The 14,478-nt window shown below is 45.4% G+C and overlaps 1 protein-coding gene across 3 annotated transcripts; it reads right to left on the reverse strand.

Moving 5' to 3' along the window:
* Positions 1 to 9,634: 9,634 nt before the first annotated feature.
* On the reverse strand, positions 9,635 to 12,514 carry LOC129518748 (protein ARMCX6-like). 3 transcript variants are annotated; one of them, XM_055338967.1, is made up of 4 exons: positions 12,417 to 12,514; positions 12,030 to 12,113; positions 11,596 to 11,719; positions 9,635 to 11,288 (listed from the first exon to the last, which is right to left on the reverse strand). In XM_055338967.1, the coding sequence occupies exon 4, from the start codon at positions 11,141 to 11,143 to the stop codon at positions 10,250 to 10,252; it is 894 nt and encodes a 297-aa protein (XP_055194942.1). In that variant the 5' UTR covers positions 11,144 to 11,288; positions 11,596 to 11,719; positions 12,030 to 12,113; positions 12,417 to 12,514; the 3' UTR covers positions 9,635 to 10,249. The 3 variants fall into 3 exon arrangements, with proteins under 3 accessions (XP_055194942.1, XP_055194941.1, XP_055194943.1); XM_055338966.1 differs by having other exon boundaries at positions 12,413 to 12,508; XM_055338968.1 differs by having other exon boundaries at positions 12,024 to 12,113; positions 12,413 to 12,508.
* Positions 12,515 to 14,478: the final 1,964 nt, after the last annotated feature.

Raw genomic sequence — 14,478 nt, forward strand, 5'->3', positions numbered from 1 at the left:
GTGCAGCGGTTTGGCGCCTGCCTTTGGCCCAGGGCGCGATCCTGGAGACCGGGGATCGAATCCCACATCGGGCTCCCGGTGCTTGGAGCCTGCTTCTCCATCTGCCTATGTCTCTGCCTCTCTCTCTTTCTCTCTCTGTGACTATCATAAATAAATAAAAAAATTAAAAAAAGAAATATACAAATTTATTAAGAGACTATTTCTCACATGGAGTGTTCTTAGTACACTAAAAAAATTAACTACAAATTAATGGAGATGCTATCTATGAAGGAGTTAGAGCTCAGTATCCTCCCAGGCTTGGTTTCAACAGAGTCTCTAGTCAGGCCAGGAAAGGCAAACAACGGCATGTTTTCTGCCAGCCTTTCTGAGCTTTCTTACATGGCGCAGGGGGGAAAGAAACACACAACACAGTTTCTTCCTCTCTTGGCAACTGAGTTTGTGTCTATTAAGAGAAAAATGGGTAACACAAAAGATGCTTAAATCATATCCTATTGCATCTTTAGTTGAAGTGGCTTTTCATCACTAATTTTCTTGGCATTCATCACACTCCATTGTGTTTTCTGTGTTCCCCATTACATGGTAAGCTCTGTGAACACAAGAATGGTGACTGTTTTCTTTACTATTGAATCTCCATCTGCCTCACACATAATTAGTGCTCAGTGCCTACTCAATTTGATTGTCTGGCATTAAAGCTGCAATTCTGATTCTGGACAGAAATTTGTGCTTACCTCTATATTTTTAAAATATTTTCAATAAATAAGCATTATGTTTGCAAAGAGAATTTTGTTTTAAATATGTGTGAAATAACATTTATGATGTGGTCCTAATTAATTTTTAAAATGCAGATGCATGGGAAAAAAACAGAAAGTGACACACTCTTTATCTTGAGGTGCTGTTTTCAGGTCTCTTCTCTTTTCAGGAAATTCATCCACTGCTGTGGCTTCAGTTATCATCTATATGTTAATGACTCATAAGTCAATATATCCTGAGTTTCAAGATTAATTAATGCCAACAGATTGCATATACTGCAGATATTTCATGTTCAACATGTTTGAAATTGGAGCCATCATTCTCCAGTCCCATACGAAAATGTTTCCACCTCTTGTCTTCTCTGTCTCCGTGGACACAACCACCATCCATCCGGTTGCAACTGCCAGACACCTAGTTATTACTGACTTCTTCCTTCTCTCTCATCCTATATTGCTAGCTTTTCTCAAAGTCTCATTGATTCGCTTCATTGCTACTTTTCTATAAACATTAATATTTCTCAGACCAATACATGCCTATGATAACAATACATTTTGTACAGAATTTATGATGAAATTGAATAATTTTCCCCTCCTGTTCTTCCCTAGACATGGTACCACTCTCTAGAGTCCAGTGGGAACCTTTCTCAACTGTTCTGATTTTTAGGTCCTTCTGTTGCTGTGGTTTTCAACCAGAATTTTGCGCCCCCAGGGGAAATCTGTCAGTGACTAGAGACATTTTTAGTTGTCGCAACTTGAGGAAAACGGCACTACTGACATCTTGGAAGGTAAAGGCCAGGGATACTGCAATGCACAGAACAGTCTCCAGCCCAAAATGCTTCTAGCGCCAAGACTGAGAACTAGCTTGTGGTTTTCTACAAAATGCCAAAAATACGCTTGTACCTCTAATGACCTTCTGCTATGAAAATAGGACACTGTAGCTCACTTATTTTATAATTCTTCTTCCCCCTCTCTTATTCCTAATGTTTATAGTGTTATTAGCAAGCATAGATTCATCGTACAGTCAACAGCTATTTATTGAGCACCATGTGTGCCAGGCACTATTCAAAGCATTTGGAATTTGGTAGCAAGCAAGACAGAGATAGCCTTTATGAAGCTTGCTTTCTTATGGAGGAAATTGGCCATGAAATCAATTAAAATAAAGTAGCTAAATGTAACTTTAAATGATATACATGAACATTTTTTCCCTAAACTTCCACCAGGATTTGTTCACTTCTCACTTTCTAGAATAAGGATACCAGCTCTACTGTCCTTTATTTTTTCATCATCTTCTACATACCAAGTTATGCCGGCTGTATTTTATTAAGTCTTTTGCCAACTTGAAATATCATCCCCAAGGTGATATGTGAATCATTTTCTAAAACTATACAAAATAGATTTGAGTATTAGGACGCTACATGTGTCAGCAATGAGCATCATTTATACAGTTACAATCATCTAAATTCTGTTCATGATTTTCAACTTATGGAGTTGAAAGCAAAAAATTTACTGGGAGATTCAGTTGTTACAGAACATAATATAAAAGTAAACTAAAGGGCACCTAGGTGGCTCAGTCAATTAAGTGTCTGCCTTCAGCTCAGGTCATGATGCTGCAGTCGGGCTCCCAGCTCAGCAGAGAGTCTGCTTTCCCCCTTCCTTCTGCATCTCCCCCTGCTCCTGATAGATTTAGCAATAAAAATAAAAGATGCCCAGTTAAATTTGGATTTCAAATAAATAATTAATAATTGTTTTAGTATAAGTTTGTCCCATGCAATGTTTGGGGCATACTTATACTGAAAAAATGTTTTATGTTCATTTGAAATTCAATTTTAACTGAGAGTCCTATATTTTATCTGACAGCTCTTTCTAAGGGTCCTCAGTTGGGACAGTTCATGTCTATTCTACATGATTTTTTCCTCTAGCAGGTTAGCTTGGACTTCCACACATGGTGGTTTCAGAGTAGGAAGAGTGCAAGCCCCATGGAAAATGGGGCTTTATGGGTCAAGCCTCTTTATGGGTCATTTTCCTTATTTTCAAACTGCCCCCCAAAATTCACATGGTCAAGTCCAGAGTCAATGTGGGAGGGGACCACACAATGGTATGGATACGGGAAGGCATGGCTTATTGGGAACCATCACTGTAATATTTTCTTAGAGATTCTGCTACTTGTTTTTCCTCCCTTATTTGCCTCTAGTTTTTCTAACCTCTCAACTGACTTTACCAAGTCCCCCTTTGTTCATGAGTTCACCCACTACCTCAAATCCTCTGCCATCTTGTTCCACTTTGGTCTGGTCAACAAAGTGTGCTGTTTAGCTCTTATCTTAAAACTAACCTTTATTGCTTTCCCAAGTTAGGATCGCCATTTCCTTGATTCTGTATTTCCCTTTGGCTTGAGTACTACCTTGTTTTGTTGGAGGACATTTTCAAATAACTCCTAAGAGGAGGTCTACAGGAGACAAACTTCCTGAATATTTTCAGTCTTTTTTTTTAAGATTTTATTTATTTATTCATAAGAGACACACACACACACACACACACACAGAGAGAGAGAGAGAGAGAGAGAGACATGCAGAGGGAGAAGCAGGCACCATGCAGGGAGCCCCACGTGGGACTTGATCCCAGGTCTCCAGGATCACGCCCTGGATTGAAGGCGGCGCTGAACCGCTGAGCCACCCAGGCTGCCAATATTTTCAGTCTTAAAAACATCTTTACTGTCACCACATAACCCTTGATAGTGTGTTTAGAGATAGGATAATAGAGAAACGAATATTTTCTAAAGATTTAAAGACACTTATTCATTGACATTGACTATCCAGTGTTATTTTATATATATATATATATTTAATTTTTTTATTTATTTATTATAGTCACAGAGAGAGAGAGAGAGAGAGAGAGAGAGAGGCAGAGACATAGGCAGAGGGAGAAGCAGGCTCCATGCACCGGGAGCCCGACGTGGGATTCGATCCTGGGTCTCCAGGATCGCGCCCTGGGCCAAAGGCAGGCGCTAAACCGCTGCACCACCCAGGGATCCCGACTATCCAGTGTTATGAATAAGAAGTCTGATGCTAATATGATTTGTAGATGACTTTTCCCCTACCCTCGAAAGATTTTAGAGGGTAAAATCCTCTCTCCTAATCTTTATTATTCTAGACTTATTTTAGGATATGCCTAGGTGAGGATCTTTTTTTATTGGTTGTATTAGGCAAACAGCACATCTTTCTTTGTAGTTAAAAAAATAGAGATGGGGCACCTGAGTGGCTCTATAGATTAAGCATCTGCCTCCAGCTCAGGTCATGATCCCCAGGTCCTGGGATCAAGCCCAAAGATGGGCTCTCTGCTCATCAAAGTCTACTTCTCCCTCTCCCTCTGCACTTCTCCTTGCTTGTGTACTCTCTGTCGTAAATACATAAAATCTTCTAAAAATTAAAAAAAATAAAAAGAGAGATACAGGGAAAAATGAGATTATATGTACAAATCATTCATAATTAATGAATATGAACACTTTCTTGCATTTGTTTAAAAGATTTGTATTAGCAGATCAAATTAAACAACATAAACCATTGGAGTCACACTTTGTTCCATCCCTTCCCAGAGGTAATTGATATTGTAAAATTGATGTGCATCTTTCAGTATGCACTTTAAATTACTCTAGAAATAAATGTATCAAAATACTATATAGGATTGTTTCATATGCCTAAAATTATATAAATGGCATTATACCATATCTTTCTACAAATTGCTCATTTCACACATTAGATTACTGAGAATTGTCTAGACTGAAATATAGAAATCAAGCTCACTCATTTTTACTGCTTTATAAATTCTGTTATATAAATATATGATGGATTCCTTATTCAAAAATCTACACAGTAAATATCAACCTTACTGCTGAAACATCAACCATTAAAATGGGAAACAAGACAAGTATGCACTGTAACATCAATACTGCTGCTCTGAAGGTCTTTGACAGTACAATGAGATAAGAAAAAGAAATGGGCTATAAAATATTGTACAAGAAAAGACAAAACTGTCATAATTTGTAAATTATGTTTATGTACTTAAAGTCAGAAAAAAGGAAGCAAAATAAACTAACAAGAGAGTTCACAAAAATGACTATAGAATTATAATGCTACACCAGGAACTTTTATATGAATCAACAATAATTGTTTCTTATTAAATTTATTTTGGAATAGAAATATATATATGTACAAAATTCAAAAAGCACAAAAAAAAAACAAGAAAAAAATGAGTCTCTCACTGAATTTTTCCTATGCAAACCCAATATATCTGTCAAGAGATAGAAACTGCTATGCCTTTCTTTGTATATCATTACAAAGATAATTTTACACTCTAGAAAATGTAAAATCACATGTATGATACAATAACATAGTTAATATTGATGAAAATACAGACAACACACTATTCAACTTGCTATTCTCTCACACAAGTAAAGTAATTTTGGTGAGAGAAGAAACCAGTCCCCACTTCCCCATGTTGTTAAAGTAGGCCAGAGGACAGTTTCCTAAAGGCAGGAGTATGTCCTGAGAAGGAACCTGGGGCAGAGGCTTGCTCACAAGCACCAACACCCACCTCCCTGCTCACACACAAGGCACCTGCCATAGGGGCCCCAGTGAGCTGAGGGCCCCTGAGTGAGTTAGAGTTTCCTGGGAGACAGCTGTGCCTCAGGAGAAGCTTCACACCAGGGAGCCACAGAGGGGATGCTCAGCTGGGTGCATGAGCATCCCAGACATGCCACACAGCAGCATGAGAATGGAGTGATAAATGGTGCTGGGTTAGTCTGTTATCCATTTGGGGGAAGAAGTAAAGTTGGACCACACCTCCCACCTTGCATGAAGGTGAATTCCAAGTAGATCTGTGAGACAACCCTTGAAGTGGAAAAGCGTGAAGGCGAGGGCGGGGCAAGATGGCGGAGGAGTAGGGTCCCCAAGTCACCTGTCCCCACCAACTTACCTAGATAACTTTCAAATCATCCTGAAAACCTACGAATTCGACCTGAGATTTAAAGAGAGAAGAGCTGGAACGCTACAGAGAGAAGAGTTTGCGCTTCTAACAAGTACAACTCGTTTTTAGCCACTCTGCACTGAGCAAAATGACTAGAAAGAAGAACTCACCACAAAAGAATCAGAAACAGTCCTCTCTGCCACAGAGGTACAGAATTTGGATTACAATTCGATGTCAGAGAGCCAATTCAGAAGCACAATTATAAAGCTACTGGTGGCTCTGGAAAAAAAGCATAAAGGATTCAAGAGACTTCATGACTGCAGAATTTAGATCTAATCAGGCAGAAATTAAAAATCAATTAAATGAGATGCAATCCAAACTGGAGGATCTAACGACGAGGGTTACTGAGGGTTATTCATTTAAGACAGGCAGAAACTGAAAGAATATGTGACCACCAAACCGGCTCTGCAAGAAATATTAAGGGGGGACTCTGTAAAAGAAAGAGGAGGACACCCAAAGAAATAATCCACAAAAACAGGGACTGAGTAGGTATTATGATGACACTAAATTCATATCTTTCAATGGTAACTCTGAACGTGAATGGGCTTAACGATCCCATCAAAAGACGCAGGGTTGCAGGGCTTCAGACTGGATAAAAAAGCAAGACCCATCTATTTGCTGTCTACAAGAGACTCATTTTAGACCTAAGGACACCTACAGCCTGAAAATGAAAGGTTGGAGAACCATTTACCATTCAAATGGTCCTCAAGGAAAAGCGTGAAGGCATTAAGAAACCAAACCATATAGGAGGGGCACCTGGGTGGCTGAGTCAATTACGCAGCTGCCCTTAGCCCAGGTCATGATCCCGGTGTCCTGGGATCAAGCCCCCACATCGGGCTCCCTGCTGGATGGGCAGCCTGCTTCTCTCTCTTCAACACTTTTGCTCTCTCTCTCTCATAAATTAATTAATTAATTAATTAATTAATTAATTAATTAATTAAATATTTTTAAAAAGGAAACCCTACAGAAGACTCTTTCTGTAATCAGGGCATGAGGGAGGGCATCCTAAGCCACACACAAAAACAAGAGGCAATAAGGGAAAAGCAGTCTTCCCTCAGGGGGAACAGGAGGCCAGGAGCAAAGAGAGGAGGGAAGTGACAGAGGCTGGGTGGGGTGATGCATGCAGCATGAGTGGCAGACAAGGGATTGATTGGCCAATCCTCTGCAGGACTGTGCTGGACTATAGTGAGGCACCCATCTAAATCCTAGACCAAGGGAGCCCCCAGAAGGGATCCTGGGGCCAGTCATGGCCACAGTGGTCAAATTCTAAGCCGAATGGTGCTGTGGTGGCTTAGACATAGGCTTGGTGAGGGCTGTGCCTATCTGTGGGTGGCACACATCAAAGTGAGGGGATGGTGGTTGAAACCGGGCGAGGAGGCAAAGTTTGAGACTGGATGTATGCGGTGGGAAGCTGGATGTCTGCAACCTCCTGTGTGTGCACTTATTGGGGGCCAGGTGAGTGTGGGGGTTAAATCACAAAATCCCCAGGAGAGGTAGCAAGCTGGGGAGGCACTGGGAGTTAGTGTGCAACCAGTACTTACAGGCACCAAATGTAGATGTCATCAGGAGATGAAAAGAAGCAAAACCAGGTCTTTTCTGGAGCTGGTAGGCAGTCTGTGGGAACTAGGCCCCTCAGAGTGACCCAAGAGGCAGGCTAGGCTGGGGTGGGCCCCATCAGGGCAGGGCACTTCCCCACACAGTGTGACAGCTGCAGCTTTGATGACCTTGTCAAGTGTTTACCATGGAGAAGCCCAAAAAGAATCTGTTAGTTGCAGCAGGCAGGTAGGCAAGTTTGGTGCTTGGTGGTCCCATGCTGTTTCATTTTGAATTAGGTATGGGAGGGGGCACCATGGTCTTCCTGGTGCTGATAGCCTCTCAATGTCTTAATCAGGACCTGACTGGCAGGCCTGCTCCCGAATCCCTTCCACTGGCCCTAGGGCTCCTGCCCTGGCACAGCAACCAACCAAGGGATAAAGGGCAGACCGGGGGCCTGAGCTACCAGACAGGGGAGTGTTTGGGGGAGGGCAGGGCCAACAGATGCACAGGAGGCTCTTGCCTTGGGCCAAGACCACACCCTGGAGGCCCTTGGATGCCAAGGCTTGCCTGTGACAGACAGTTGCTCAGGAGATGAGCAGAAAGTCTCCAAGGCCCTCCCTGGGTTAGAAGTCAGCTGTGGCCTAAAAGTGCCAAGTGCCTGCCTTGGAGATGGAGGACAACTGTGCCAGCACTCAAATGGAGATTTGGCAGAGCACAGAGGAGCAGGGAAGTGCCTGTTAATTTGGGACCCCCAGCCAGGAGGAAGTAGAAAATCTCCTGCCTTTGTGCTGAGGTAAAAGAGGTGTCTGTCGCTGAAGACAGCAAAGACCAAAGCATGCTCCACTGGGACAGGTGAGTGTGGGAGCTGCCTGCAGAGCAAACTGACTGGAAACATTGCCCAGTCCACCTGAGGCTGGCTTGGGAGAAAGGGGTGGTCGCATTAGCAACTCTTAGCAAACATGACAGGACCCAGCAGTCAGCAGAGGAAGCCCAGGGAGGGTGGCACCCAGCGTGTGTGTGTGTGTGTGTGTGTGTGTGTGCGTGCGCGCGCGCGCGCGCGCGCGCGCGCCCTGCTGGGGGTGTGGCGTCACAGCAACCACAAGTCACATGCTGGCCATCTAAGGTGCCAGTGCCTGGGAAGAGGCAGTGTCCCCACTGCAAGTTAGAAGACTCCCCAGAGATGGTCCTGGGAGCTGGCAGACAACCACCCGCACTTGCTAGTCAGCCCAAAGTGCGGGGCAGATGGGTACAAGCTGAAGAGTTGTGATCTACCCGCAACCCAGACCCAAGGAGAATGGAGGAAAAAATAAGACTATGGTCTGTGTGGAGGAGAGCAGTCAGAGGGCAGAGCACACATACAGTGCTGATGCCCAGGGCACAGGGCTCAGAGCAGCATCCCAGCGAGACAAGGAGAGGGCAATAGGCACAGAGACAGCACTGCCTAAGGGAAGGGAACCTGGCTTTGGTGATGCAGGGACCAAGGGTTGCCGGGAGGGGTCTGGCAGTGCTGGGAGGGGTGGCAGCACGAGTCGTCCGGATCCACAGAGTGGTTCTGTACACAGGGCTGGGTTCCTCCTTTCCTCCAAGTGGTGTCAGGAGCTTGGATGGGGGGAGGGGCAGAGCTGTCTCCCGATGGACCAGCCATAGCCCTGCCAGGAACCCCAGCGTCTGCCTTACCACCCTGATGGGGAGTTCATGGGGAGGGGGGTGCTTCACTGGCCCCTTCTTGGATGTCACTAAAGGTACCGGGGAGAGACCAGAAAGGAGGCTTCCCCAAAGGAAGTGGGGCCAACCCTTCTCACTCTGCCAGGGATTTGGGCTTGGGGCCCCAAGGAAGGGAGTGGGCCTGGAGGTAGGTTTAACAGCTGCTTCGCAGGACAGAGAGAACTATACCACGCAGCAAGGGACAACCGTCATTGCCATTCTTGTGCATTAAATGCACAGAGGTGCACTGCTGAGTGGTCCCCAAGGCTGTGCAGACAAACCCCAAGGATACTGACCTTCTGTCTAGGCTGGCAGTTAAGGAAAGGCATCTTCATCGAGGGATTGCTCTGCTCCAGGCGCCAGAGTCTGAGTCACCTGCTTCACAAGTGCTGTCTCCTTGAGTCCTAATTCCACACAGCCCACCTCTGCTCCCTTGCTTCCGCCCCCAGCCCCCAGCCCTTTCTTGAGGCTTATATTGAGCCATGCAGCCAGCCTCTCCCCCTGCCTCCTAGGAGCACTGAGAAGTATGCACCTGTCAGGGAGCAAGCACCCTACTTAGGTCGCATTGGTTGCATATTTTTGTCTTCCTCTGCATGTAGACTGTAAACTCAAGGACAAGTTCCATGTCTTGCTTTTGTCAATCAAAGCACACAACTTTATTGATGATACATACAAACATAGGCTTGGGTGGGTGAAGTTAAGTCAGTACAGCACAGAGAAAGGCAGTGTACTTTTTGGATCAACGGGTTCACCATCCATCACCTCACAAAGGAGGAGTAAAGGAAAAAGAATTCAACCTAAGCAGCAACAGATGCATTTTCAGCACGAGCCCGATATGCGTCTGGTCTCCCCAAAACGGTCCAGCTTAGACAGGGAGACCAGCACAGGCAAGGCATCCCTCGCGATGCTCTAATATGATGTTCTGTAGCCACAGCTGGCAGCTGAAAGGATCCCTTTGCCACACGAGGAAGGCCGCAAGGGAGTCACTGACAATGCACGTTGCCTGCAGACTGACTGCAAAACCAAGGAGTCACTCAAAGCTCTGTGAGAACCCTTGCCTGGCCCCTAAGAGTGTGGTCCTCGATTTAGCAAGTGTAACTTTCACCCCATGATGTGGTGATTGGCTAAGGCTGGATCTCCGATGGCATCCACTGCAGATTCTCTGCATGAGAACGACACGAGTGTGTGTTCACCAGAAGGGTTTTGGGTGGATTCGGTTCCATTCTGTTCGAGGTGGCCATTTAAGAGGCCAGGGTTTGGGGGAGAACCTGTCTGTTGGCGTTCCTGATAAAGAGGGACGTGAAGGAGAGCAGCATTTGGGCCCCCAGCAATTCCCCTGCCAAGACAGGCTTTTCAGACAAACCTATCAACAGTTTCAAAACCTGAACCTCAGCACATTCACTTCCCTCTGATATCAAAGGAAACTTCACGTCTGAAACGGACTTGGCAAGCATGTTATTAATAACTGTCATGCTTATTAACAAATTTAATCCGGCCTGCTGCAGAAATGAGTTGCAGCAATGTGACACAGTCTCCCGACACACTTCATTGACGTACATCTTAATCTGGCCCTGATTTTCAACACTTGCATTCAAGTTATCCAGAGCCTTCTGCTTAATAGCAGGGTGGGGAGTGAGGATCGTGTTTCCAACAATGGAGAGGTTGGCCAAATGACTATTGATATCGTGGCTAAATGAAAACCCAGCATCCTTGAGCTGAGCAAACCACATTTTTCCCTGAATGAAAGGATGCCTGGAGAGGTCAAGAATACAGCTGAAATTTCTAAAGCTTTGAGTACTCCAAGTATTTTTATGTTCATAGGGGAATGGGCGCTGTTTTACTGGGTATGTTCGGTTGGCCTTGCCCCCACCTGAGGGCCTGTCCTCGGTTCCACCAGGGGCCCCAGGTTCAGTCCAATCCCCATCCTCACTCCAGGGACGAGCCATAGTTGTGAAATCAATCCAAAGGTCAGGTTCCTCCTCATCCAGCTCCTGGTCATCGTCCCATTCCTCTTCCTCCTCCTCTGACTTGTCACTATCATCTCTTCCTATGGTTAGTTTGTAAACACAGTAGCAGGCACCAGCCCCAATCATCAGTCCTGCTGCCATCCAACCTACTTCCCGAGCCCGGCCCATGCTCAAGTGCGTCCCAGCCTTTGGACAGGACCAGAGAGGGTCTTGTTCCACCTGACTGAAGAGGATTCTTAGGGCCAGGGTTTACAATGGTGTAGTGTAGTCCTCTTCAGCCTCCCCAAGTCTCCTGTAGCTCTCTTTTCATGATCTATGGGTTCAAAATGGTATTAGGGCCTGTGCCATGTCTCAGTTTGTGTCTCATGACACAAATATAGTGGAGTCTGAGTTTTGGGTGAGACAGATGGATTATTAGGAAACTATTTCTTTGTTCCTTTTTGTCATCCTCTACCCTCAGCACCCATTATTTCCCTTCCAGGCCTTACAGAAAAGGGCAGGGGATGGGGCTGTGCTATGATAGCCAGGAGTGTAGCTGGGAGAGGCAAACACTTGGGGTACTTTCCTCCACCACCCCCGCCCCCACCCCCAAAGATTCACGGGCAGTTTCTCCCACCAACCTCCACCAAAGTCAGGTAAATTTCTTCTCCTTCCCTCGTCTTCTGCTGTCAGTATTCCTTCCAGAGGGATTGATGAACAGTGTGGCAGAAGGATGTCAAGATACCCGGCTTTGGAGAACTGAAACTGGGGTGGATGTGATCAGCGCTGAGAACACAGGTCCTAAGGCCCGCTTTTCTGTTTTTTCGGCCTTTGACTTTAAAATATTTCTCACACCTTCCCGATTTTCTAAACGCGGGTTCCTCCCCCATCTCCCCCCATTATCGTCCGCCATTTCCCCAGCAAAGGCCGCCACACCCCTTTCCCTGCACTGAAATGGGAGGGGGTGTGGAAAAAGAAGGGGCCAGGAGAGGGCGACTGGGACCGGCCCGCGCAGATCCCAGCCCTTCGTCCTCCGCCACCCCCATCCCGGGTCCAGGGATCATCCCACCTTTACCCGGATCTGCAAGGTTCCGAGGCAGTTTGCTCCTTCCCTCAGCACGACTTTTGGGGCGACCTATGGGCCAACGGACCGAGAGACCTGCAAATGGACAGGGAACCGAGGGGACGGAGTGCTTGGTGGGCGGAGCAGGACTCGGGACGCGAGTACCCAGATTGTGGTACCTTTCTTCGGAGTCTTTGTCAAAGGCTGTTAACTGCCCTCACCCCCGCCCGAAGTCCGCCAGTTCTCTCTACTAAGAGGGCACAAGGGAGGGGGGCGGCGGTATTTAGAAAGTAGGCGGGAAGGGGACGTAGCCCGGATCAGCCTGAACCGGGATCCGAGGCACCCATGGCCCTCACCTATTCCCACCCGCCTCTAAGCAGAGCCCAGGCTCGTACCGACCTCGGGGTCCGGGGCTAGTTTCCTCCTTCCTTCACACGCCTGCAGAGTAATAGGGGGCTGGTACCCAGACGGAGGCGGCTACCAGGACTTCTGCTCTAGGCAGCTCTTGGTCACGTGACGATCACGTCACCAGTGAGCTCTGGCCCCCAATTTCCACTCCCAGAAGCAGTGCGGCAGGCGCCAGCCTGCCCCGCACCTACCCCCCTTCGCACTGGGCCCTGTCACTCTTTTCCTCTATAACAATACCATTAGGCCAGTGGCTCTCTAATGTTTGAATTTGCCTTTCTCTGAGTACGCGAAGGTACTGCATTTTTTCCTGGGTCTGCCGTTACTCAGATTTCTTGGGGGGGGGGGTTCTTATCCTTTCCTTTGCTCTGAAACTCCTATCCCCCCCTCCGCCATTCCTTAATTTCTGCCCTTTTGCACATCCAGTCTCTGCACAAAAATTGGGGGTGGGAGGTTGCATAAAAGGAAGCTCAAGTAGTAGTGAGAAATTTAGTAATATTTTTGATACTTTTATGTTCTATTTCATCCTTCCTTTTTTACTGACGCAAGCTATGCTATTTTATCACCAGAAAATAAAATCAATCTATTTCACTTGGAGAAAAAAATAATTCAAGTTAGGTACATATGTGTGTGTGTATATATGTATGTAATAAATAAGATTTCCCAGTTGATAGGGAGGCCTCACTGATTTGGTTAAGTTGATTTGTACCCTGTTGAAAATGTTTTCTACTGACTGCACAGGGAATAACAGCTTTTAAACAGTATATTAAACTTTAAAAACATACCTTTACAAACAAAACCAGTGTGCTTTCAATATGATTTATATACTGATGGATAGAATGAATCTATAGTGAGGTAGTCAGTGTTTTAATAGTTGCCATTTTTGATGAATGAATCATTATCCCTTTCTTATTCCTGGCTAAACTCATAGTATTAAGTATCAGATGGCTGAAAACTTCATAGAATATTACTGGATGGCTTTCACTCTGGCTTCAAAGGACAGACTTCAGCAGATCCGAAATTCAGATGAATCTAAACTGTTCAGATGAACTGTAGAAATTAGTAACTTCACAGATTAGCCCGTTTTCATTCAAAGTCTTTATTTAAAAACTATTCTAAACTTTCATTCATGTAACCCATAAATTAGAGAAGTCCCTGTTATCCCACTGATGAAAATGAGACTCAACAGATGACATTTTCATTTAATCATGCCACTAGTGAGAGTATCTCTGGGATTTGTTGTTCACACACTACATGTCATCCTAGCAGCAGCTAGAGTTCATTGACATCTTCCAATGGAGACAGTGGTGAGGGTCTACGGGTGACTGTGAATCACTGCAACACCCCTGAGATCTGTGTTATTTGTCCCTCACGAAAAGCATGGTTCACCTGCTCCCAAGCAGTCATCAAGAGAAAGAGGCCTTTTCACTCCCTGCCTTTTGTTACAATTTCACTGCACCACCCATACAAGCCCCTCAGGTTAATCTCAGAACTCAGGGACAAAGTATGCAGAAGTTAGTCCCCAGACATTCAGCTGTCCCTGCTAGGGAGTCATACTCTAAATATAGACCCTTCAGGCAGCCTCTTTCTTAGAATGTTGAAATATGACACGCCGGCAGGAAGCTCCCCCTGTGAGGGGCCCCGGTGTGGGGGAGGCCCTTTCAGGAGGTGAGCCAGGGAGCCCAGAGGGCCCTGCTGGTGAATATTCGCAAATCAAGTACGCATCACAGCTTTCTGATCTTCAAAACTTTTATAGTCCAAACTTCTTTCCCCAGTCTCACACCCTTTTTTTTCTAAAAACCTTCACCACATTTGTTTTGCATCATCTCTTTATACTGTTCTTTTTGTCTCCCTTTTTTTCTCCTAGACAAGTGAATTCGATTTATGAAGCCTTACTAACAAATTTAACTGTCCATCATTCAATTTTTGGCTGCTAAGTAATTATAGGAGTGGGTTTTGATTGTTTTGAATATATACATTAGAACGAACGAAGCAGTATATAAAGCTTAACACAGCTTCAAGAACAAAAGTGCCACTCTTCCCGCTCCTTGCTGGT

The sequence above is a fragment of the Nyctereutes procyonoides genome, unplaced genomic scaffold (assembly GCF_905146905.1).
Source record: "Nyctereutes procyonoides isolate TBG_1078 unplaced genomic scaffold, NYPRO_anot_genome, whole genome shotgun sequence".
Classification (NCBI taxonomy): Eukaryota; Metazoa; Chordata; class Mammalia; order Carnivora; family Canidae; genus Nyctereutes; species Nyctereutes procyonoides.